General features: G+C 39.5%; 2 protein-coding genes across 3 annotated transcripts in view; both read left to right on the top strand.

Annotated features, from left to right (window-relative positions):
• Nucleotides 1-5,201, top strand: part of wdr62 (WD repeat domain 62) — a 31,101-nt gene extending 25,900 nt beyond the window's left edge. The window contains exons 28-32 of one of the 2 annotated variants that reach the window (XM_042739046.1): nucleotides 1,502-1,559; nucleotides 1,917-1,997; nucleotides 2,231-2,956; nucleotides 3,368-3,462; nucleotides 4,260-5,201. In XM_042739046.1, coding sequence (XP_042594980.1) covers nucleotides 1,502-1,559; nucleotides 1,917-1,997; nucleotides 2,231-2,956; nucleotides 3,368-3,462; nucleotides 4,260-4,520 — 1,221 coding nt within the window. In that variant the 3' untranslated portion in view covers nucleotides 4,521-5,201. The remainder of the gene's footprint in view (nucleotides 1-1,501; nucleotides 1,560-1,916; nucleotides 1,998-2,230; nucleotides 2,957-3,367; nucleotides 3,463-4,259) is intronic. The other variant, XM_042739047.1, reaches the window with a different exon arrangement.
• Nucleotides 5,202-6,048: 847 nt separating this feature from the next.
• atg16l2 (ATG16 autophagy related 16-like 2 (S. cerevisiae)) overlaps nucleotides 6,049-26,534 on the top strand; it is a 30,837-nt gene continuing 10,351 nt past the window's right edge. Inside the window, exons 1-15 of the mRNA XM_042740033.1 lie at nucleotides 6,049-6,470; nucleotides 7,087-7,156; nucleotides 7,652-7,703; nucleotides 8,215-8,288; nucleotides 11,387-11,638; nucleotides 12,507-12,572; nucleotides 12,869-12,958; nucleotides 13,207-13,260; nucleotides 15,296-15,401; nucleotides 17,094-17,199; nucleotides 17,632-17,702; nucleotides 22,885-22,956; nucleotides 24,854-24,974; nucleotides 25,115-25,220; nucleotides 26,352-26,369. Coding sequence (XP_042595967.1) covers nucleotides 6,335-6,470; nucleotides 7,087-7,156; nucleotides 7,652-7,703; nucleotides 8,215-8,288; nucleotides 11,387-11,638; nucleotides 12,507-12,572; nucleotides 12,869-12,958; nucleotides 13,207-13,260; nucleotides 15,296-15,401; nucleotides 17,094-17,199; nucleotides 17,632-17,702; nucleotides 22,885-22,956; nucleotides 24,854-24,974; nucleotides 25,115-25,220; nucleotides 26,352-26,369 — 1,394 coding nt within the window. The 5' untranslated portion in view covers nucleotides 6,049-6,334. The remainder of the gene's footprint in view (nucleotides 6,471-7,086; nucleotides 7,157-7,651; nucleotides 7,704-8,214; nucleotides 8,289-11,386; nucleotides 11,639-12,506; nucleotides 12,573-12,868; nucleotides 12,959-13,206; nucleotides 13,261-15,295; nucleotides 15,402-17,093; nucleotides 17,200-17,631; nucleotides 17,703-22,884; nucleotides 22,957-24,853; nucleotides 24,975-25,114; nucleotides 25,221-26,351; nucleotides 26,370-26,534) is intronic.

Below are 26,534 nucleotides of genomic sequence, written 5' to 3'. Positions count from 1 at the left end.
ATTTTTTGTATTTAGCCTTCATACAAACAATAAATGTGAAATCACTGTCAAAAAATCATTTCAGTCTCACCTAATTAAAATTAATATCTTTAACTTCAAACTGTAGGCTAATATATACTACCAGTCAAAAGCTTTTGAACAGTAAGATTTTTAATGTTTTTAAAGAATTCTCTTCTGCTCACCAAGCTTGCATTTATTTGATCCAAAATACAGCAAGAAAAGTAACATTTTGAAATATTTTTACTATTTAAAATAACAGTTTTATATTTGGAAATATTTTAAAATGTATTTTATTCCTGTGATTTCTAAGCTATATTTTTAGTATTATTACTCTGATTACATGATCCTTCAGAAATCATTCTTATATTCTGATTTGCTGCTCAAAAATAATTTGTTGAAATCAGCTGAGTAGGTTTCTTGATGAATAGAAAGTTTAGAAGAACATTTATTTGAAATAGAAATATTTTTAACATTATAAATGTCTTTATCATCACTTTTGATCAATTTAAAGCATCTCTGCTAAATAAAAATTTCTATAATTTCTTTCCAAAAAAAGAAAGAAAGAAAGAAATGATGCTGACTCAAAGCTTTTGAATGGAATAGTGTAATCAAATCAAATGTAATCAAAATGTAATGTTACAAAAGCTTTGTTTCAGATACATGCTGATCTTTGGATCTTTCTATTCATCAAAGAATCCTGAAAAAAAGTACTCAACTCTCTTAAATATTGATAATCAGCAAATCAGCATAATAGAATGATTTCTGAAGATCATGTCAAGACTGGAGTAATGATGCTGAAAATTCAGCTTTGATCACAGGAATAAATTACATTTTAAAATAAAACAGTTATTTTGAATAGTAAAAATAGTTTTTGCAGTACTTTGGATATAGATTGAAACAAATGTGCTTTAGTCAGTATAAAGAGTATGAACAGTGCTCTTGAGTTGCTGCAGGAAAAAAAAAAGCATGTTGCTGGAGCCGGGCTTAAATGCAAACTGATTGTCTGCCAGCAGGAGGCGCTGTGAGAGTGGTAGACCCAGCGGTTTCTCCAGTAACGGCTATTAATTAAAGCAGCTCCGCCTATGAGCGCTTCTTTATCAGATAAAATGAAAATGCCATCGAAACTTTTCTGAAAACTGTCGGTTCCCTTCAAAGATACATTCATATAAAACACCCGCGACATGTTTTGATTTTGAAACGTACAGTGCTCATATTTATTCAATGAAGTCAAACGCCACAAATAAATCAATGTATGGGGAACACTGGTATATCGAAATATCGGAAATGTGTTTAAAAACCATATCACCGTTATTGAAATTTTTTTTTATCGCGATACATATCGATATTGAATTATTGTCCAGCCCTACTTACAGAATTATATTTTTTCTCAAAGTGGTGGAAACGGGCTTCCATAACTATTGGTTATGTTAGTAGAAGCAAAAGCTTAAAATTGTCTGTGGGACTTTTGTCTTAATTTTTCTCCTTTTCTCCTGCTTTTTAGGACAAGTCAAAGATTCTTTCAAACAACACTGGACTTATTGAGGAGAATGAGAAAAGTGGTATGTCCCGTTTGCCTGTTAATAAAATGCATTTTACTTTCATGAGTAAAAAGTGTCTCCTAACACAAAGGATAAAGGCCCCGAAATACTAGCGTTTTCCTTTTAAGCAAGTTTGTTCTTCAATTTCACTTCAAGTAATTGAAGGCCTAAACAGTAGTATCTGACTGGTCATGTGATCTCAACCTATCGCCCAATGAGGTGTTGTGCTCCATGTAAAATACAACAAATATTTCCTCTCAGAATTTGTTGCTTTGTCGAATTAGAAGATATCAGAATTTCTGGCTCTGTTTTAGTTATTTTAAATATAATGCTTGCTGAATTATAATTTAATGTGTATGCTGAAATCTTGTCCTCCAGTTACCAAGAAACGTTCCTCAGTGGCTGCTCGGAAATCTTGCCAAAACTTATCTTTTTTACGCTGGAAAAATGCTCTGGGAGGTCTGTGAGAGTGTGTTGGGTGTTTTAAATGTCTGGGCTTACCAAACTACCAAATCAGAATGGTTTCACATTGGTGTAGTGATTTTCATTCTTGTTTTGCTCTCTCTTTTAGTTTGTGCACATCTTGGTTTTTGGTTCTTGGTTGTCTTTGTGCAGTTGGGGTTAAACTACCGGCTTTAAGAATGACATTTGGGTTTTTCTTCCTTTAATAAACTTCTAATGTGTCTTTTCAGAAATCACAAACAAGAGCATTCAGTCCAAAGCTCACAATGCTGTCAACACTACAGGCATTCTCAGCACCAAACCTACCAGCAGTGCGTGTGACACATCTGTAACGCGCTCCCGCCAAAGCTACATGGGTCCCACCGCAAGCTCCCGAGCGAAGATAACCCAGAGCAACTCTGTGGAGAGTTTGAACGTGTGTACATCAGAGGAAGTGCAGTTAAACGCCCCATCTTTATCTCTGGACCTAAGTGTGGACCAAAGCAAAGAGAACATTGTTCCTCCTTCCTCTTCAGCTGTGTCTTCTGGATCGTCTCATCAGACCCCAGCTGTCTCTACTCCTGCCTTGGGTAACCACAGTGCCCGGGCAGCTCTTCGATTGGACCTCGTCGGCCCCAGTCGTGCCAGTTTGTCACCGGTGTCACTCAAGAGCCGTCTAGGGAAAGTTGAACGTGCCGAGTCTCCGCGTCGAAAGGCTCTGGTGACGCCCACAGAGATGCGTTCCCTGGGCAAGGAGTGTCGGAAGCAGATGGTTAATATTGAGCAGAGTTTGGTCTCTAAGACTTCAAGCAGGTTCTCAGCTGGGTCTGAAACGTTTGCCAGGAGCTCCACGGTGTCAGAAACCAGTCATTCTGTGGTGGAAGACCTGCAGTTTACAGAGGCGTGTGGGAATACACTGGCTACCACTCAGACTAACTCAGATCCTACAGAAAACAACTGCGTTGGAGAGGACACAGGTGCTTTGTCTCCTACATGCTCAAATGCATTTAAATTGCAAGGACGTTGTTCATGAAGCTGGTCAAGGCTTTATTCTGAAAGAGCTGGTCCATAGTTACTGCAGTAATCAGGCATATAAATACCTCCATATAGATGTGCATATATTTATACTGCTCAAAATCCAGATTAAAGGAGAACTACTTTCCTTTAAATATTAAATCAACTCCACTACAATGCTTGTGGGTGTTCACTCTCTGATTCGCATTTCTGCTAACCAGAATATTGATTTATTAGGTTTTTGCAATTGGCTTAATCCGTTTAAACAACATGTTTATCAGAATATGTCTGAATTCTGTTTAATATTAGGAATTTTTTTTTTTTTTTAATAAAGTCAGTCACAGAAGGTAATATTTATTTATTTTTGTCTTTAGGATTTTCTGCGGAGTCACTGAGTGTCCAGATGTGTAAGGAGATGGTGAATGAACTCTGGCAGACCATCCATAAAGCAACTGGCTTTTATAACGAGGTGATATATCAATCTCTACCTCTGTCAGGGATAACACGCATCATTTAAAATTTTAATATAAAAAATGTCCATGTTTATTTTTCACCCTCTCTCTGATCCTTAAAATTAAAGTCTTTCTACTATTTTTTTTTTGTTTGTTTTTCTTAATTATTAATTTTTTTTTTGGATTGTTAATTGCCAAGGGAAGAAGTGATCAGTTTTTTTTTTTTATAAATTCTTTTGTTCTGCAATAATGCATTAAATTAATGTAAAGGCATTTATAATATTACACAAGATTTTTATTTCATATAAATGCTGTACTTTTGAACTCTTTTTTTTTTTTTTTTTTGTTTACTCTTTTTTTTTTTTTTTTTTAACACTGATAATAAGAAGAAATGTTTCTTAAGCACCAAATATACATTTCAGTGACACCGTATCAATTAAAATTTCATTGTAAGATGCATTAAAATAGAAAAATATTAAAATATATCAAACTTTTGAACAGTGGTGTATGATTATAAATTTGTGTGGAAACTGGTGCAACTATCTATAAAAATAGAAATTAGAAAATGTATTAAATTCAGTTGGTACAAAATTGCCTTAACATTCTCAATTTTCTGTAAAACCGTTGATCTGTATACAGCATTTTTTCTTTTCTTTTCTTTTTTCTTTTTCTTTTTTTTTTTTTTTTTCTTTTTTTTTTTGTGAATTTTATAGCATTTTAACAAAGTGAAGGAAAATGCCTAGAACTAAACCTTACCGTAAAACCTTGAAAAGCTGTCTAATGGTAAAACACTCTTTCTGTCCCCTCTCTGCAGTTGTGCTCCGTCCCGGAGCGGTCAGAGCAGCAGGAGCAGATGAAGAGTATTTTGCAGGAGGTGTTTGTGGGGGTACAGAGTGAGCTGAACTGCCTGTGCCCACAAGAGACACGCCCCTCGCCCCAAAGCGCCCGCCCCGTACCGGAGGACTCTCCCGGCCGTCAGCTCCAGGACGACAGGACTGTGGCCCTCCTGGAGAAATACTCAGAGATGCTCTTACTGCGAATGACTGAAAAAGGAGCACAGGCCACACTGGAGTAACGGCTCGGCTCCCATCATTTGATCGGCAAAACTGAACTTCTAATGTCATATCCATAAGCACCTTTAAACCTTGATGTCTTCCATTGGTTTTATGTTTTTAAATATGTAAATGCATATATATTTTTATTTTTGTGTGTGTGAAACTGGTCTTTTATACTGTCCCAATTTTTGTTTTTTTATTATTATTTTTTACACTACATTTCAATACCTGAGTGTATATGGTCACATACAATTTTTTTTTTTATGCTTTGAAGGTCTGTCAAGGCAAATCTTCAGGACCTCTCCCCATTATGTCCTTGATATTTTATGTACAGTTTTGAAACAGTGTTAACTTTGGATATAGATTTGAATAATGCACTCAGTTTTGTGCTGAAGTTTTGATGCTTGTGTAGTTTTACACCATTTCACACCGCCACAACCACGCAGACTAACTAAAAGGTGATCCACTGTCATTTTATTTTGAATGTTTCTCTGAATAGTATCTTCTCAAAGCATCTGGCTATGACTCACTATCTGCTTGCCACTGATGTGCTGATTATGATTTGTCATGTTGACGCACAATCCTTTTTTTTTTTTTCTTCTTTTCACAGAAAATGTATAGTTGTCTGTTTTCAAAGGCTTTGTAAATATGTTTTAACCAGCTATTTGCACTGTGTTTTAATATTAAACATTCAAATATGATTGTTTTTGTGGTTCATTATGATTCTGAAAGACAGTACATTTACAAAAACAAAATATAAATCCATAGCAATCTTCTGGAAGGGATGCAGAATTATTTAGCAAAACCATAGGCACATTTTTTGTAAAGAAAGTTTTCCAATATTTCCCATAAATATATACTGAGCCTATTTTTAACTTTTGTGGTTCCTACAGTATTTCTCGTACACTCATATTAGTCATTTATGTGTGACTTACTGTCCAGCTGTGAGTCATGCGTGTTAAATCCGTGTGAGCCGAGGTGTCAGTGCTGAAATGTCAGCGCTTGTAGTGTTTGTACAGCTGTACACTGCACTGGCTGGCCAGTGTTACTCGCAAATACTCTTTTCTATGTTTGTTACGACAGAGGGCGCTTTGAGGCTCAGAAATTCATAACCTCATGAGCAGCATTCAAATTTTTCAGATTTCTGGGAAACATTAGTAAAGTAAATGTATAACATTGGAAGTATTTTAATTCTGCGTATTGTTACCAGACGTAGAAATTAAAACGTGCCCCAGGACGTCTATGAAATGACTACAACTGTTTGAATTTTGTTTTCACAACGATTGTGATTGGTCCATCTTGGCAAATCGCTGAGAAAAGTAACAGAAGTCACATGACAGCATATTTGCGCAAGCATAATAATAATAATTAAAACAAAACTAATTCTCACCTATATAATCACGGTCGTACACTTTAACATACATTGAGTTGAAAATACACAATAAAGAATTAAAATATGAGAATTATAATTTGACGCATCGTTCCTAACCAATCAGAGAAAACGTCTGGGCCAAAAGGCCACTCCCATTTTATTTCACAAGATTTTGATGTGCTTTTCATTCTAGCCAGTTTGTTTGCACGCTTGAGAAGCATTGACATGTTTTGTCATGATTACTCATCAACGACAGCAGCAGGCGGCTCCCCTCGTGTGTTTACAGCCACTGCACTGACGCGCCGCGTCGCGTCGGGTCTCAGCCCACTTTCTGATGCTTTCCTGTGCGCTTCATAGGAATGGAAAAACAAACGTAAAAGTTAAATTCCCGATGACGCGGCGTACATCCATGAACTATGTCTAAGAAAGTAGATTACTGTCACTGTATTAAAACTGTTATTTATGATCATGGCGGCGTCGCAGCGCGCGAGAAACTCTGAACTTAAACAGATCGAAACATGGAAGCGTCACATTATCAGACAGCTGAAATATCGCAACAGGACCCAGACGAGCGTCTTCCAGGATCTCATAGAGTCGTGTAAGCTTGATTAATGCTGGATTTTGTGATTTAACTTTTTAGCCTGTTGTTTTGGATGAGTAGCAGTTTAGAAATCTACCTGTGGCCGTGTGGCTGATTAAATAATGAAATTATATATATTTTTAAGCACTTAAAGATACAATATAATAGGGTTAAGTTAAATATTATACAAATTTTTGTTTTATTAATATCATATTATACAGAAAATACAAAGAATTGCAGTAACAGTTAAATATAATGTTTCACAAAATAAATTTGTATTATATGTTATATTCGTAACGTGGGAATTAAGGTATATTTATATCTTGTTTTTATTATTTTATAATTTATTTAGGATTATAATGCAAAGTATGCTCCACTTTTATTAATTATTATTATGGAGAACAGAATATTAAAAATGTAACTACTTTAACTGAAGGTCTAATTTACATATCCTCAGTATAATCAAGATTGCTATAAACAAAATTCAGTTGTGCAAGTGCTCACTCATTCTGATTCTGTGAATCTTGACACTCAGGTGCGAATAGAAAATCTCATTAACAAACACTCTTGGAGTGAGTGTAAACATCGGCTGGCCTCTTTTAAAACCAATCATGCTGGTTTGTTCTTCTTCTAGATCACAGTCTGCTGGAGAAGTCCAAGCAAAGAGCCCTCATAACCAAAGGCATTCTGGGATCAGGGTCAAGGTAACCTTTACTCTGAGTCATAATATGCTTTAATTTTACTCTGTAAAAAGTGAAAACGTGCAGAGCAATTTCTACCTGATCTAAACCTAAAAATGGCTTCTGTTGGAGTACGGTTTGATGCAGTCACGTTATATTTAGAAATATTACAACATAAAACAAGTTAATTTAGAATACCACATGAAACACATTTTTATACTACAGGAAAAAAACCCCCATAAACTCTGATTGTTAAATTGCAATAAAAGATAACTACACATTACAGTGTAAAGGGTGGAGTTGTGGATTTACTGAAACGTGCATGCCAGTATGTCACTTTGATTGTATTATTATTATTATTTAACATTTTTAGATACCAGAATGTATAGTATGTAACACCTTACCAACCATACTATTTGACATTATGTATAGTAATAGAATATATTCTTATCCTTTTTTTCATATTCAACTATGACAAATCTGTTTTTGCTTTTAATTTCAAAATACTGTTTGTCGCAGGCCCTCGCTATCTGAAGATTCACTGACATCTCTACAAACAACCACCGGTGAGGTAGGAAACGATGGTATATGTGGAAAAAATAGAATCAGCCTCTCTCATGAGAATTTCGTCAAACGATTATAAACCAAACTGAATTTTATGGTACAAGTTTTGACCTGTTTCACTGAACAGGTTTACAAGTTGTCCTGTTGTTATCTCTTCCTTTTAGCAGAGAGTCAGTCATCAAATCTACAAGCATGTTAAAGTTGCACAGAACCGATGGCTTCCTACCTGTAAAAATGCCCTGGGAAATGTTCTTCCAAAGCATATTAATCTAATGTGAATGAGAACATTATTTGGAGACATTAGGAAAATCAACTGCTTTTCTTTAGAAATGATCAGAGTGGTGTATATAACCAGTTGTTACACCTAATCTTGCATTAAAGTTTTCTTAAGACCAGTTGGAAAGTCCCCCATATCAAAGTATTCTAGCTAAAAAAAAAATATATGTAAACATTAAAAAATGACATTTAGTTTTTTTTATTGAAAGTTTTTTGGATTTATAATTTTTTTGTTCTTGCAGCTTGCATACCAGGTGGTGGAACTGCAGCAGAGAATCCAGATGAAGGAAGTGACACTGGATGAACAACACACCAAGTAACCCTCTTTATTCTTTCTAGACATGAAAAACCTCCCTTTTACAGTGGCCATATTATGTTCATTTAGAGCTCCACAATTACATTTTTTAGGGTCTGCTAGAATACATTTAATATAATTTGAAAAAACATCATTCTTCTCACTCTGTACATTGCTGTAACACCGCTCTGCCTCAAACATGTTACATAATGTAACACGGTGTAGTAGCTAAGTCAAGAAAATAATGGCAGGACTACAAAAAGGCAATTGTTTTCTGTTGGAGAAATGTACTCTCTTTGGCATGGACTTTGTGCTTCATAATAGCAGCTCAAAAAATAAAATAAATAAAAAAGCAGAGTGGATGCTCTTTAAAGAGCTAGTTTGCCTAGAAATTAAAATGTTTTATCATTGGCACTCTCCACAAAGGATTATGGACCTGTTTTGCCCTTGTTTCTGTTTCAGTGTTCCCTTATTTGGTCATGTTCCTGTTCTCGTAGTCTCGTTATCAGTTGATTCCCTGCACCTGTCTGTCCCTCGTTAAGTTTAGTATAAATATGTAGTCTGCCTCATGTTTCCTAGTCAGGTCTGGAACGTCATCCTTGTGCTCTGTTTCTCCCTGTGGATCATTAAAGACTCTCGTTTTGTTAAATCTCCACGTCTCCTTGTTTCCTCATTCCCTTGCTCCAGCGAATTGTGACAGAAGATCTGAACGAATACAGTTACCTCCGTGTGTCTACCCTCAGATTTGTTTCAGTTTCCGTTGTGTTTCCCTGGATGGATCATGTCTGTCCCAAGGGAGATCTCGCCAGTGCCGCTCTGAACACAGTGCGCAGCCCACTATCTCCCCGCTGTGCGGACCGCATGCCTGAGCCCACTGCTGATGGAGAGCCGATGCCTGCCGCTACTGATGAGCCATCGTCCGCACGGAGCGACAGAGCTGAGGATCGCCATGGAGCCAGAGCTGCTGATGACGTCAGTCAAGGTGTCTGAGCCAGCAACAACGCCCGCCACAAGGGAGAAAGCCGCGAACAGTGTGAGTGCGGAGAGGAGCTCCGCCCCCTGCACCGTGGCTGAGGGTGAGCTGTGTATGGCGCGGCGACTGTGCCACACCGAAGAGGAGAGGGCTCCCGTTCCTAAGTTCTGGCCTGAATCCCCGGAGGCTCACAGATGCCCGCCCTCCCACCAGCTCTTGCCTCCTCATGTGCTGTTGTCTGGCAGCCCCTTTGCTCGCCCTCAGCCCACCATCTATGCCATCCTCCAGTGTTGCCGTGGTCTGAGTATCCCTTGACTCCACCTCCAGCATCTGGGCTCCAGACTCCGCCTCGGCCCATTGACCTGTCGGCTCCATCATGGATCCTAGCTCCCTCCCACTAGCTTCGCTGGGCTCCTTCGTTCCTCTGGCTCTGCCTTGGCATCGACCATCCTGCGCCTCGGGACTCTACTCCTCCGGCTTCGGCCCCCTGGAGTCGGCAGCCATTCCTCCTCCTCCGTCAGCTCAACCGTGGGCCGCTGTTATGGCTAGAGCCTGGGTCCTGCTGGGCTCTTCCTGCTCCGGGCCCCTCCTGTCTCCTCCCTGGCTCCTCCCTCCTTTGCACCTCCCTGGTCTCTGTCTGCCGGCCCCCTCCCGGACATCCATCCTTCTCCCGAGCCTCCTCCTTTCTTTCCCACTCGTTCCCACCCTTTGTTGTTCTACGGCGCTAGGACGTGCCTTCGAGGGGGGCAGTATGTCAGGATTATGAACCTGTTTTGCCCCTGTTTTAGTGTTCCCTTATTTAGTCATGTTCCTGTTCTCGTAGTCTCGTTACCAGTTGATTCCCTGCACCTGTCTGTTTAGTATAAATGTGTAGTCTGCCTCATGTTTCCTAGTCGGGTCTTGAACGTCATCCTTGTGCTCTGTTTCTCCAAGTCAACGATATTGCTGGAAATGAAGTGTCCCCAACTAAGCAAGCCAGAGGCGACAGCGGCAAGAAACCAAAACTCCATCGATGACAGAATGGAGAAAAAACCTCGGGAGAAACCAGACTCAGTCGGGGGGCCTAAAAATCCTTTAACAGATTTGGATATTAGAAGCATATTAGTGTGCTATGTGTAAGCCAGGTTAAAGAGATGGGTCTTTAATCTAGATTTAAACTGCAAGAGTGTGAATGTTAGGTAGGTTATTCCAGAGTTTGGGTGCTAAATAGGAAAAGGATCTGCTGCCCGCAGGTGAAATGTGTGAAAGTGTTATAATTTTGACATATTCTTTAAATTAATATCACATTTATTTTAATAAAAAAGCCTGTTATTGCATGATTGATTGCTTTATTAAAAAAGTCATGACACTCAAGTTACATCATTTGGACTCTTTCTACAGCATAGAAGGAAGATATATATTTACAAATTAGTAATTGTATTTATCATGTTCGACCATTCATCCCTCTATGCTATACATATATTAAACAAAAAATTATTCTTTGATTTATGCTAACTGCAGTGTTATGAAATAACTTTGAAATTTTGAACCCACTACTGAGTGATATCTTTTGCAGCCCAGTTATTTGGAACCCAACTATTTTTTATATATTTACATTGTAATGGTAACAGGGTGCTAACATTTTGAAACTAACATAAAGTGACTGCAAAATGAAAAAACAGAACATGTAATGTTTAGTTTTACCTTTTACCTCTCAATATTGCTAATTAACATTTTCAGAAGATTAAGCACCTCCTTTTAATGACACTTACTGATACTCCTTTTACTGAAACTTTGTTGTTGTTGTTTTGTTTTTTGAGAGAGAGAGTTTCAGGCCCTATTTTGTATCCTGTATGTTGTCTCAATATTATAAATGAATAATGTCCTAAATTTTGGTCACAAATCTAACGTATGGCTAAATATGAAAGATAGAAAAACCCTGGACATTCTGCCATATCTCTTTCCATTCTTTAGATGAAAAATAAATCATACAGAATTTCCATTAACTATTCCTTTTTCTAGCTGTAGACTTTTTAGCTTGGTCTGGATGTGCATCGTGGAATGCATAAAGCTATGAAATAATTTCTTAAATGTCGAAAATTTGGACCACTTTATGATAGATCTTGCATGTATAATGATTTTGTTGTATTTTTATTTTTTTTATTAGGCTATGTGAGGTCCAAAACCATCTCAGTGTTTTGGCGTCAGAGCACAGCATGCTTCAGGAACACGTGACAGAGGTACAGACTAGAAACCGACTTCTGAAACAAGAATATGATTCTCTGCTGGAGCAGCACAAGAACATGGAGAGGACGTACCGACAAGAGAAACTCCGCAGCTCAGAGATCCTGGAGAACATGATCCTTCCAAAACAGCAGGCTGCTGTCCGCATGAACCACCGCAATGAGAAGAGAGTGAGGTCAGAGGCATGATGGGAGGTGAAATGTGTGATTGCTGCACCATTACAATAACAAATTCAAATCCCTCTCAAAAATAATCTCCCATCTTCTAATTCATGTCATCGGTTGTGTGATGGGTTTGGAATAAGGGAATAAGTAAACTTTCCCTTTAAATATGTTACAGTGAAGGAGCTAAAAGTATTACATTTACATTCAGTCATTTAGCAGACGCTTTTATCTAATGCGACATACAAATGAAGACAATGGAAGCAATCAAAATCAACAAAGGAGCAATGATATGCAAGTGCTATGACAAGTCTCAGCTTAGAAAGTATTACATTCTTATTAATGTCCAAGTGTTTTGTAACATCTGTCGACAAGGAATAATGGACACAGAGGCCACATCAAACAACAGTAGAAACATTATTTGTTAAAATGCAATGGCTTATAAGATGGTTAATGTAGTTAATGAGTTAGTGTTTTTGTCACATTTCAAAGTTCACTGAGTATAATCTCTCTGCTGCTGTGGTATTCTGCTGGCAAATAATTTGTAGGTTCTTTTTTTCCTAAATGAAAGTGAAAGTGACGTGACATACAGCCAAGTATGGTGACCCATACTCAGAATTCATGCTCTGCATTTAACCCGTCCAAAGTATGCACACACACAGCAGTGAACACACACATTGTGAACACACACCTGGAGCAGTGGGCAGCCATTTATACCGCGGCGCCCGGGGAGCAGTTGAGGGTTCAGTGCCTTGCTCAAGGGCACCTCAGTCGTGGTATTGCCGGCCCGAGACTCGAACCCACAACTAAATGTTGAAAGCAAATTTTGTCTATTCCATAAACACCACATCTTTCTTGATCACATTCCCTCTTCTGTCTTAGAGCCAGAGAGGCCAGTCTTCACAAAGAGCTTCAGATGGCTGCCAGTAAGAATGTGAATATTAATGAGTAAGTATCAGCTGCATGAAGTGTGAATCTGATTTCATGTCAGTCCAAACCCTCATCACTGTCTTTCTTCTGTGAAACACAAAAGGAGAGTTGTTACAGTATGCACTGTCATTTATTTATTCATGTTTCACAGAGGAAAGAAAGTCATGCCGGTTTGGAATGATATGAGGGTGAGTAAATAATGACAGATTTTTGATTTTTAAGTGACTTATTGCTTAAATCAGCATATAAGGGCAGCATAAACAATCCTATAAAATCAACATGTTTTCATTCATTGTTTTGCTTTTGCCTGTCAGAGAGTCTGGAAATGTGTCACCTCCCATACCATCATCCCCTAAAAGTGACTCTTCACAGAGGTTGGAGAGATCCCATGGGCCACTTTTCAGGTAACAGTGGGGGCTTTCATGTATAATGCAGTAATTATTTTGGGTAAAATATCCAAGTAATATTTTGGGTGTATCTTGAGCTTTATCTATAGCATTTGAGGCATGCTGTTGTTTACCCTAGGAAATAATTTTGCCTAATTATGGCTAATTTTGAGTAATTTTACGTCAGTTCATGTAGCATCATTAATAACCTAATGTATTTTTTTTTTTTTTTTCAAAGTCTCGACAGTTGTTGTTTTTCTTCTCAGGTCTGCTTCAGCTACATCTCCCCGCATCATCAGCTCCATCAGAGGACTTTTTGAGTAAGTTTCTCACTGAAAGCTGTTGTGATTGTCTGAAATTTAAGGCATTTCACAGGGAAATGTGAAGGGGAACCTTATTTTTAGACATGTTAGTGTACATGTACATAGGTGTACATAAAAAACTGTATGTAGAAAACAAAGAAAAAAGTGAGCCGTGCTTTTTAAAATTAGAAATACAGCAAATTCTAAGCAAATTCCATAGTAAAATACAGCTCTCAAAATGAGGAAGTTCAATCATTAAGCCCTTTGAAAAGCCTTTTTTTCCCTAATGTGTAGCATAAAGAACGCAAATGTGCTTGAAAAGTAAACCTGTTGTTAAAATGTAAATCTGATTTGAACAAACTAGTATAGTCTGAATTTACTGAATGAATTATTTTATTTTGAATACATTTTTATTAATACATTTGATATAATTAATATTGAATGAACAACAATTTGATTTAACTGAAGTATACTGGATCTGAATTTGAAGTTACAGTTTAGTGCATTCGTTTATTTCATTATAGAGTCAAGACATCCATTCTAGCTCTGTAGCAGTTGTTTGCATGGGAAATGTTATTACTTCTATATGTCAGTTTCCTACATGGTTCCTTTTTGGTAAAAACCTGCACCCACAGTACTTAACTGGCAGCAGTACTAATTTAATTCCATACCCGATCTGACCTATTTGACGTGAAGACGCGACCCGAACCGCACCCGCATTAAGTCTGCTACTTATTATGCCCATTTTACAAGATGTAATATTGGTCTAGGGTGTCCCCAGAATGTGTCTGTGAAGTTTCAGCTCAAAATACCCCACAAATTTATTATAACAGCTGGAAAATGTCATTTTTGGGGTGTGTGTATAAAAAAAAAAAAAAAAAAAAAAAAAAAAAAAAAAAAAAGAGCTGTTTTGGCGTGTATCCCTTTAAATGCAAATGAGCTGCATATTCCCACCCCTCTCCAGAAGAGGGCGTGGACTGTACATCTTTCTGCTTTGCATACTACTGCAATAAACAGCCAGTAAAAGCAACATGACTGAGAGCAAGAGAACCAGTGTTCAGCCGTGAATATAGGAAGCCACATGCACTGAAAGTGGGACGAAACAGAGCAGTGTTACAGAGTTATGAACGGACAGCGCGGTGCGAACTAATCTTACAAGCGCGGTGCTGATCAGTTAAAATACTTTGATAATATACGCACACAAATACGGCTAAAACGTCAGTTAAGCATTATAATGACATGACATTCACAAAGCAGTCTGGAGTGAACTGATTTGCTCAGACATACGTATTTAGGTAGATTTTGAGGCGCATTACTGTGAAAAATAGAAGTAATCCGCTGCTTTCTCAGCGGCTAAGATGTTGGGAGAAAATGAAGACTCTTATGTTCAGTCTTACATCCAATCACAGAACACCGGGATTACTTATGAGACATTGTTACAGCTGCTCGAGAGTAGTGTAAATTTTGTCAATCTAATCTGATATGATTAGTCATTTAATGTTAGCCGGTCATTTTGTGTCAGGATCAAAAAACAGTGAAATAATTTTTTTTGTGAAAAGTTCATTTTTTGGCCAATGAAGCTTTTAGCAATTATTTAAAATGCTACTGATCACTCTACACAATAATCTAGAAACAATGTGAATGAACACCACAACAGCTTAAGCAGAACATTTAGCAAAGCACATAATTTATGTCACTGCCAACACTTTTGGCCATGACTGTATCCATGTAACAGCGAAGCTCTGATTCGGGGAATAGAACTCTTGACATCTGGCAACCGCACTCATGAAAGCTCGCATAGTACATGTGTGTAGAGCAGTCTGCAATAACATTTTGTCTCATTTTTTGACAAAAATAAAAAGAGGTTTTTGGTACAGTTTTTATTTTTATTTTTTTGAATACATTTTAGTCTCTTCTTATTTCATTGACAAAATTAACACTGTAACACGTTACACTCAGACCAGCATCTCTGTTTATTGTATATACGTTCAGTACTGTTCATAAGCATTATTGATTGTTCTTCTGTTGTGTGTGTCTTTATATGTGTGTCCAGGAGGAAGATGAGAGGTAAATCAGTTTGCAGATCAGAGGAAGACCTCTATATACCATTAGGAGTTTGTCTGGTTGCCAGAGTCCCAACCAAGGCAATTTTTACAATGGTGCGTGTAGCTTTTTACAACAACATCCAACAACAAAATCTGCTTCTCACAAGCTTTGTGATGATGTTCTGTCTAGTTCTGGTCCTGTTTGAAGCAGTAGAAATGTAGTAGAAATGTATATAACCTTGAACCTGGAAAATGATGGGGCAAAAGTTGTAGATGAACTAGTGAACAGACAGACATGGAGAGTTAGGCTAAATGGACTATAATATTGATCTTGTGGTTCTTAAATGGGTCATGTCTTAAAGATAAGACATTCCCTGTAGTGGTGGCTGGTGGTCTGTCTGTGGATGATGGGACTGTGGAACAAAGCGTCTGTGTGTCGCTGTGAAGCAGTGTCTTTCTATATCACACTGCAGCTCTGTCATGTGCAGCCACCCGCTTCACACGTCCATTTTCATTTGAATAGCTGATAGCAGAAACCAGCCCAAGATGTGGTATGGAGAGAATTTACCACTTCCTTAAATGGAGATGTCACAATTTAATGATTTGCATTTCCTGTTGATCTTTTGGTTGTTGGTGTATCAGAATTTTTATCGTTTGGTTGTTGGCATATCAGAATTCAAGTACTGTTTCTAGTCATTTCATCGTTTTTAAGAGATTTCTACTAGTTGCTGTACTTTTGCTGTTAAATAGTTGAAGTGCTTATTACCTATAGCTTACATTTAAATTTGAGTGTAAAGTAATGCACTTCTTGTTAGTATTATTTTTACACCTTAGTAAAGTTGCTTCCCCTTCTGTAGTTTCACATTATAGTGTACTGTTTAAAAATAAGATTGGGCATGCCAGTTATTATTATTTTTGGCGTGTTAAAAACAGAAGGTAGTTAAGTTCCTCAAAATAAGACACATGGTTATTTGTACCATCAGATACGCACATAGAGTGTTATTATATCACAAACAAAAATACAGTAAAAATAATACTGTGAAATATTATAATTAAAAAGTAGTTTATTATTTTAGTACATTTTCAAATGGCAAAGCTGAATTTTCTGCGTCATTACTCAAGTTTCACATGTTCCTTTAAAATCATTCTAATATGCTGATTTTTTTTTCCCTTTTCAGGGTTTATTTATGAATAGAAAATGTTAAAAAGAACAGCATCTATTTGAGATAAAAATCTTTTGTAACATTAAAATGTTTTGTTCTGTTACTTTTGACCAATTTAATGGCTCCTTGCTAAATAAAAGTATGATATATTTTTTTTTAAATGGTAGTGTATCACAGTTTCCACAAAAATATCGAGCAGCATATTAGAATGATTTCTGAAGGATCATGTGACACTGAAGACCGGAGTAATGTTGTTGATAATTCAGCTTTGCATCACAGGAATAAATTACATTTAAAATGTATTCAAACAGAAAACAGTGATTTTAAATTGTAACAGCATTTACAATATTACTGCTTTTACTATATCTTTGATCAAATAAATGCAGCATTGGTTAGCGTGAGACTTCTTTCAAAAACATAGGATATTTTGGGTGATTGCTAGGGAATTGGTACGGTGTTGCTACGGTATTCTGGGTTGTTGCTAGGAAGTTGCTAGGATTCTCTAGGTGGTTGTTAGGGTTTTCAGAAAATGCAAACTGATTAAATGTTTTCATAAATGCAATCAGTTTCGATAAAAGTGTCTGACAGATACATAAATGTAAATGTGAAGGATTAGAAATGAATGTGTGTTTTGTGGTTTCAGGATGCTCATGAGCTGGGAATTAATGCTGTGAGGTTCAGTACTAGTTCAAACCTGCTGGCTACAGGAGGAACTGACAGAGTCATCAAACTGTGGGGCATTGAAGCAGGTACATCACAAAACTGATCTGGAAAAAAAAATTCTGTTTAATTGTCAGCTTTAACCATATAGCACGGGTTCAAATATAGCAAAAAAAAAAAAAAATAAACACATTGAGTAATAGTGAATGCTCTTGTTATTACATGTGACTGCCTCTGACCACCAGCAGATGTCAGCACTCTAATATCTAAACCATCCCTTAGTCAGGGTACATTAAATTGAGATGCAAAATGAAATTTTTTTGAGAAATTATTCAAAATTATGTGAGGTCTGTGAGGTGGGGAATAGTGGGGAATGTATATATATTTTAGACAAGCATTACTGTGTGTAGATAAACTATGATCTCATTTGATGTGCTCTATTATACAGTTAATAGACACAGCAAAAGTGAGTGCATATTCTCAGGCTTGATGTAACATACTGCAGTGTTTTGTCCTCACAGGAACTCTTCAGAACAGAGGGACATTAGATGGAAGTAACGAGGGGATCACCAGCATTGAGTTCGACCCAACGGTATGAACACACACAAATTATTGTGTTTGAATAAATTATACACAGAAAATGAGCAATGTAACGAGACAACATACTAGAATGCCTCTATTATAATCCCTGAAGCTGTCACTCCCTTCAAAATCTCTACTCTTTGTTGGTTATAATGGAAGAGTTGTAGTTTTGTCGCTTTGCTTGCTTGTTGTGTATATTGAGTGTTACAGTGCATGCATTTTGCTTCAGTTTCTCTAGCAGTAATTTCTGTGTGCACTGCAACCAAAACACAGATCTGTGCATCAGACTTCAAATTCGCTCATTAGGACCTGCTGTTGTGATTAACCAATTTAATGCCTGCATTTATGCGCACAACAGACGTTTCTGAGATAGTTTCTGCAATGTTTGTACAACTGCTACAAAAAATGTATGAATAAAACTATAATGCAATAAAAGTATACCCAAATTAAATACTGTAAACAACTATTTCAATAATGTTCTGGTATATTTCAATTTACTCACAGAACTAATATGTGTTGATTTAACAGAACTACAAATAGTTTTTGAATGTGTTGCAGCTTTTTGCGCTGCTATACCTGTTTAGTGAATAAATCCCCCTTATTGGACTTTAGTTCAGGGCTTGTTGATGCCAAGAACCCTTATGTATGATGTATGATGATTCCCTTCCTAAAATATATAAAAGCACCTATATTTTCATGTATGCTCATGAAATGTGCATAACGATAGTATGTTCCTTAACAATAGTATGTGTGCTATATTGTGCACATGTGTGAAAGGTGAAATTCATAGAAAGGTATGAGAAAACACAATGTATATTTCTATTTTTCCTGTATATATGCAGATGTTATAATAATGTAATGACCGACTTTGGAATCTCGCTTAGAGAGACCAATCCACTTCGAGTGTAAACTAAATGAGCCAATGCACACTGGCATGCGATGATTGCATCCAGCTGCCACTGATCGCAGCGCGAGTATAACTAGGCAGCAGGTGCAACGCATACTCAGGTTTTCACCGAGCCGAGCCAGTGACCCGGCCGCTCAGCGGTGGTACAGCAGCTATAGCGACGGGACGTGATGTCTTCGTTCTCTCCTTCAGAGAACGAGGGTTACATACATAACCGAGACTTTAACTTTCAGTCTGTCACTCTCAACTAGTAATGACCGACTTTGGGATCCCTACCACGTCTGGCTGCGGAGGGGATGGAGGAGCTCGACAGGGTCTACCGTACGGACTCTCTGGAGTGGTTTAGCAAGCCGACACTAAACCGGGGCCTCTCAGTGCTTCTACCCATTTGAGATGAGAACACAGGAGGATACCGGCTCAACACAAGGCTATAGAATCTAGTGAACATGTTGGGGGTCGCCCAGCCCACAGCTCTACAAATATCTGTCAGTGAGGCGCCACGAGCCAGCGCAAAGGAGGATGAAATACTTCTAGTTGAGTGAGCTTGCAACCTGAGCGGGCAGGGCACACCCTGTGCCTGATAAGCCAGGGTGATGGCATCCACTATCCAGTTGGCCATCCTCTGCTTAGAGATGGCATTACCCTTCTGCCGGCCTCTGTAACAGACAAAGAGCTGATCTGAGGTCCTGAAGCTTTGTGTCCAGTCTACGTACCATATCAAGGCTCGGACGGGACAAAGCAAAGTTAGGGCTAAGTCTGCCTCCTCTGGGGGCAGCGCTCGCAGGTTCACTACCTGATCCCTGAAGGGGGTAGTAGGAACCTTGGGCATGTAGGCGGGCCAGGGCTCAGGATCACCTGGGAGTCAGCTGGCCCAAACTCTAGGCACGATTCTTTGACTGTAAATGCATGCACTACCTTCTTGTTGGAGGCCAATCAGCTACAGAGTTTTCATTGAAAGAAACTTTAGCTCAACTGACTGCAAGGGCTCAAATGGGCCCTGCTGTAGTGCTCTGAGCCGGGGAGGATTTAACCTTCTTGGCCCCCAAGGAACCTGATGACCAAGTAATGCCTCCCTACCGACTTCCCTTCCACGGGGTCATGATGTGCAGCAATCGCAGCCACATAGACTTTAAGGGTGGAGGGAGACAGCCTTCGCTCCAATCCTTGCTGCAAAAAGGACAGCACGACTTTGATCGGGCATCTGTGGGTGTCCTCTCGGTGAGAAGAACACCACTCGACGAACAGGTTCCACTTAAAAGCGCTCGAATATCGTGCTCTTATCGAAGTGATGGTGTCTACTACCTCTTGGGGTAGGTCACCTAGAACGTACGCATCCTGTCCAGGGACCAGGCATGAAGTTTCCAGTGGTCTGGACGTGGGTGCCACAAGGTGCCCCATCTCTGAGTCAGCAGATCCTACCTCAGAGGATCCTCTGCATTGAGGAGAATTTGCTCTTTTCCCAGTTGACCCGAAGGCCCAACCAGCTGAGGTCGAGAGCACCAAGTCCCTGTGTTCGCACAACTGATCCTGAGACTGAGCTAGTATGATCCAGTCATCGAGGTAGTTGAGAATGCAAATGCCCTGCTCTCAGGGGAACAAGGGCTGTCTCGGCAAATTTCGTGAAGACATGGGGCGACAGGGAGAGCCCGAAGGGCAGAACCTTATACTGATATGCTCGTTCTTTGAAGGCGAACCGCAGTAATGGTCTGTAGTGCGAAAGGATCGTTATATGAAAGTACACGTCGTACATGTTCAGGTCGATCGCTACAAGTACACATTCAGGTCGATTGCTGCAAACCAATCTTGTGGACGGATGCACCCGAAGATGCGTTTCTGCATCAACATCTTGAACAGTAACCGGTGAAGGGCCCGGTTCAAGACACGCTGGTCCAAGATCAGCCATAACCCGCTGCTTTTCTTGGGTACAATGATGTAAGGGCTGTAAAACCCCATCTTCATGATGGCTGGAGGGACCGGCTGTATTCCATCTTTCGCCAGCAGGACTGTGATTTCCGCATGCAAAACAGGAGCAGAGTTTTGGCAGAGGGTGCACAAGTAGGGCCTTTGATGATGCTCTCGAACTGCCCGCTGCTACCTACTGGCGAGAGAGGAGGATGAGTGTGGTCTGGTGTTGCTCTGTCCACAAACCCCTGTGCCCTCTTGGGATCCAGAGACAGAGAAAACTTCTCTTTTGTCGAGATTTTTGGAAATAAGAAAATAACTCCTGGGGGTGGGTGAGGTGCATTCACCATCCCCCGAAGAGCAGTTCTGTCTCTCTCTGGGTTGCCTGTCCCAGGGCCTCTTGCTCTTCCGCTCAGCGCCAGGTTTATCGGGGGCCTGGCCAGCTCCACAGTGCCGCTTGCTTGAGGCTGGGGCACTGTGGCCGGCGGACGGATGGCGGCAGCAGGACTACCTACTACTACCCCCGCCAGGGCAGGACTACCTACTACTACCTACTACTACCTACTACTACCCCCGCCAGGGCAGGACATGTTGGAACACCTCAGTCTGCTCCTGTGCAGCCGAGAACTGCTGAGCCATGTTCTCGACTGTGTTGTCGATGTGGCTGCTCTGAGACAGGGATCTTGAGTATCCGCACTTGTTGGTGTCCCTCATGTCTACCAGACACAGCCAGAGGTGACGCTCCTAGACCACAAGTGTGGACATCGCACGACCCAGAGAACTCGCAGAGCTCTTTCAGAACTTCTGGATTGTGACCACCCTCGTGCAGGCCCCTAAGTGCTTTAGCCTGAAGAACCTGCAGTAATGCCGTAGCATGTAAGGCGGAGGCAGCTTCTCCACAGGCCGCATAAGCATTGCCGGACCAGACTAGTACCTACAGACCCGGGAGGGGAGGCAAAGTTAGCAGGTCGGTTTTTGGCAGAAAAAGGTGCTATCCATGACCTGGTAAGCCCCTAATGCACCTCTGGGAAGAATGGCACCGGGGTGGGGCACTGAGAACCAGTGCGGGCAACCCGAGGAACCAATCGTACAACCTTGAGCCCAACTCTCACGGTGGCCATCATTTCCTGATCCGATTCAGGCATTGCTACAGTCCCAGAGTGCAGCAGTGCAGCCGAATCTTCCTATCCAGAAAGCTCCGGCTCACCCTCCGATGCAGCGATTGACATCCGATCGTCGGGAGGAGCGCAGAAGGATATTGCTGGTATGCTCTTTGTAGAGGGCCCAACACATTCCTTTGGCAGCTCAACTGGTTGCGGAGTGCAAGAGGAGTGATGGTCCCCTGAGGATTGGTTCCCTGGAGAGCTTGCCATCACTGTTACCCTCAGACCACCTGTGCTACTGCCTGAAGTTGCATGACTGCCACCATGACGAGATTGAGGCAGAGGCAAAGGAGCTCCGCCCCTTTTGATGTAACAGAGCTTACCCCACAGCTCCGAGATGGTCATCTTCCCGCAATGAGAACATGACTCATCCACGAATACCACCTCAGTGTGCTTAATGCCCAGACATGTTAGGCAGCAATCGTGACCATCACCCAACACCAGGTAGCGACTGCATCCAGAAACGCACGGCTGATACGTTGTCTGTAGCAAGATGCAACGTCTTCTTTACAAAGACGTAACATCGAGTTTGCCAGATGCAATGTCATCTTTAAAAAGACGCACCCGTGAATATTCCTTTAGGGGGAAAGCTCTTATAGCATGCAGAAGCACACAGGGGAGATGGCCACCTGCAACACAAACGGGGTAGTGCAGCCTGATGTATGCAACCCACTAGACACTGGATACCACCACTGCTGAAGCGCCTTACCACCAACATCAAGAGCTCCAAAGAGGGCGCTGCGCTCGTTCAGTCTTCTTCTCTCAGTAAAGTAGTCAGGAGCAAAACGATGTGATCGCTCAGCTCCGAAGTGAAAAGCTGAGTATGCATTGCACCTGCTGCCTAGTTATACTTGTGCTGCGATCAGCGGCAGCTGGATGCAATCATCGCATGCCAATGGGCATTGGCTCGTTTAGTTTACACTCAAAGTGGATTGGTCTCTCTAAACGAGATCCCAAAGTCGGTCATTACCAACGTGACGTCGAGAGTGACCGACTGAAAGGGAACCGCTGGTTTAGATGGGCTGAAGAACATTCCATAAGACTCCACTGAGTCATTGCTAATTAGCACATACCAATTAGCTGAGCTAAAAGAGCCCTCGGCTACTGAAGGATCTTTATTAGTAATATAAGGGGACTGTTCCTGTAATGCTCTTGAGTTGATTATGCTGTGGTTACTGCTCTAATGCATTGTGGGATGTGTCACTGTGCTATTCCATCAGGGCACTCGGATTTTAGCTGCGTCATATGACAAGTCGGCTCTATTCTGGAGGCTGGAGGACAGCGTTCCCAAGGTAACAGAGCTTACCTCTCACCCACCCAAACCTCCCTGCGCTAGTCTGTCTCTCTGAATTACTCTAGAGCATCATCAGATGAGAGAGAGCAGTATGAACCTTGTTAAAGATGTTTATTGCTGTGCCTGATAAGATTTCATTGTGTTTTACATTACAGTGAGGCGTGGAGAGTTTTAGGGGGCGGAATCAGCTTGTCACATGATTTTTGATGCAAACATGCCATATATGGGTCATTCTTACTATGCAGTAAATTGTCTTAATATATTGTATAAAATGATCATCTCACGTCTTATCATATTAGAAAATACAGTTCAGTGAATATGGGGTGAATTTAAAAAAATATATCAATGTGACACTCTTATAGAAAAACAAATTAGAAATCATTTTTATAAGTCTTGTATAAGGTACAAAGTTCAAAGTTTTGGCATAACAGAAATGTCATATAAAATGCCATATAAAAAATATAAAACATTTACTAGCGTGACAGAAAGTGTAAAAAGACACAGTTGCTCTCCTTAAAACCAATTCGTCATGCTGAAAATAAGAGGAGACTACTTTAACAAGACACAATTGCTCCAAATGCTATAAAATTGATTCAGTGTTTTATCTCTACGTGTGTATGAGTGTGTGTTTGGGTGAGGGAGAGAGAGAGAGACAGAGAGAAAAAGTACATGTTTGGATGAATTTCTTAGAAAATATGTCTGGGTCATATTTTACGCCCATATCTAAAGAAGAAGAAAAAAAGTTATCAACAATTTGTGTTGAACGATATTTACACTTTTATTCAGCAACAATGAATAAAAAAAAAGATCAAAAGTGAAAGCGACACTGAAGACTAAAATACCTATATATATATATATATATATACACACACACACACGTTAGGGGTTGAACGACTTCTGATTTTTTTTAAAGTCGACTTTTATGTGATGAAAGTCGAGTCGACTAGTCGCTGATGACGTCAGTCTAGAGCGAAATGACGAAATAAGTCTAGAGCTGTGACAAACCCCTTGTGCACAGCTATGGCATATAACACAGCGCTGCCCACATGGCTATTGCTCCTATAACAGCTCATTTTTATCAGTTCTTTTGACTTTGGGTCGTTTTATTTCTCAGAGATTTCTGCTCATTCTAAATCAGATAAAGATAAAGTAGCACAGGAAAGATTACATTTATATGAATGTATTAGTGAGAGCAATTGCATGTGTGAATTAATTCTACACGGCAGCATCTATCTAGTAGTATTGACAGTGTGGAATTTAGTTATTAAGAAATATATGCTTGAACCTTTCAGTTTGTAAGCTATTTTATTGAGAAATCACAGAACAGTGTTGATAGTACATTTCACTTTGAATGATTCTGTGCGCACGTGATCTGCGCGTGACGTACGAGCTACTGTCTGTAGACTATGTGTGTGAGGTACAGTGCAGCAGCACATTAGATTAGAACAGTGATTAACTTACCTGTACAATAAGCTGTTTAGAATGTGCATTCTCCCGTTCAATTTCGAGCATCCAGTAATATAATCATACATTTCTTGTGGCGCTTTTGGAAACGGAGCATAAATGTGAAAGTCCTTCAAAGATTAATTATCCTGTTGCGCCCTCTATAGGACAAGCGACTAGTCAACGTCAAGCTTAAAGTGTCAAGGCAGAGCACTGAAGTCGACTAGTTGATTAGTCTGTGCAACCCCTAATACACGTACACACACACACACACACACACACATACACACACACACACACACACACACACACTAGACATATTTTCTTATGCAAAATATAAGTGCTTTCTTTTTTTAATTTTGGGAGAAAATGTAACATGGAAATGTGCTTGACATGTTTAGAGAGATTCTGTTTAGCTTCTCATTATAAGTATGTCTATATTGTTTTTCTAGGTTACATTGACGGGTCATTCTCGTAAAGTGACAGCAGCCAGATTTAAATACAGTCAGAGGCAGGTGGTCACTGGTAGTGCGGACAGGACCGTGAAGATATGGGACCTCCAGCGAGCAGCGTGTATGTGTCACAAAAATATGCAACTAATCACTCATGCATTAACTAACAATGAGCACATTCTGCATCTGTCTGCAATAATTTGTTCAACATATTAGCACAGATCAGTAATTTCCATATTTCTCTATCGTTTCTACTCACAGGCATACAAACCATTGAGGTTTTGTCTTTCTGTAGTGATGTTGTGTGCTCGGAGTACCTCATCATCAGCAGCCATTATGACAAAAAAATTCGGTTTTGGGACAGCAGGTAAGAACAGGGCAATTACAACACCACCCACTGCGTAAACAACGGAAAAAAAATTCTGACAATATAAAAACTCATCTTAATAAATGTTTATGAAATCTTAACATCTTTTTAATCTGACATATTCAGACTTTGAGTATGTGTATAAAGTGTGGTTCACATAGAGGCTTTTTCTGCGAAAGGCTTCGTTCACACTGCAGGGGAAAACTCAAATCCTTCAATCCAGTTTTTAAACAGACTGACTGTTCAAAAACAGCATGTGTAAATGGCTAGATCTGATTCTGTTCAGAGTGCAGTTAGTTTTGTAGGATCACTATGCATAAGACTTTAGCATAGGTTGATTCACTATTTATGATGTTTTCCACAAGGTCAGTATTCAAATCTGAACATGTTCAGTGAAAATGTGCGGTCACAAGTTGTGTGCCAAATTTTTTGGATGAAATCTGTTTATTTCAATACAAATCCACACAACCTGAAATATCGCAAGATTTCCATATGCAGATTTTGACATAATGACCAACAGAAAGTTGCTTAGTTTGAAAATAAGTTCTGTATAAGCTGTGCTTCAAAAATCGCTACGCTAATGACAATAGACAGTCAATCTTTTTAACTATTTCTTTAATGTGTCCACACCTTAAAAGATGGGAAAGATTGTATGATTTGTTGGATTTTTGTCACAATACCTCGTATTTCAGTAAATTAAAACCAGGATCTGGCTTGAGTTTTTTACTGTTCAGACTAGAGTATAAAACAATTAAAGGAATTTGAGCCATATAGTCAGATTTCTTGCAGAATGAGGCCTGAGATCTGCCCTCTTAGGGCCCATTTACACCTGGTCACTTCATGTGTTTTCTCTAAAGGGATAGTAATCCCAGACCAGTTGTAAATGCAGCTTTTGAGATGGATTTAATCCAAATGTAGATGAAACGGTTTAAACAAATCAGATAGATATCCAGTCAGAGAAAGCACATGAACTGACCAAGTGTAAACAGGCCCATAAACAGGAAGAAATTATCTGAACCTTATGTTCAATTCACATATGTACAGATCTTGGGAATATGATATATATTTCTCACAATTCTGACGTTTTTCCTGAGAGTTTATGTCCTGGCAAGTCTGTTTTTTCCCCCTCAGAATTCTGCATGCGGTCAGGTCAGTTATCGGAAAAAAATCTGAGTTGTTAGCAGAGGTGGAAAGTAACGAATTACATTTACTCGCGTTACTGTAATTTATTGTATTTTGAGTAGTTTTTTTTCTTTTACTTATGTTTTTTTTTTAATTTTTAATTTTGTTTTTTTTTAATTTTATTTTGTTTTA

The sequence above is a fragment of the Cyprinus carpio genome, chromosome B15, assembly GCF_018340385.1.
Source record: "Cyprinus carpio isolate SPL01 chromosome B15, ASM1834038v1, whole genome shotgun sequence".
In the NCBI taxonomy this organism is placed as follows: Eukaryota; Metazoa; Chordata; class Actinopteri; order Cypriniformes; family Cyprinidae; genus Cyprinus; species Cyprinus carpio.
The sequence above is the reverse complement of the archived record's forward strand: the minus strand, read 5'-3'. Positions and strand labels throughout refer to the sequence as shown.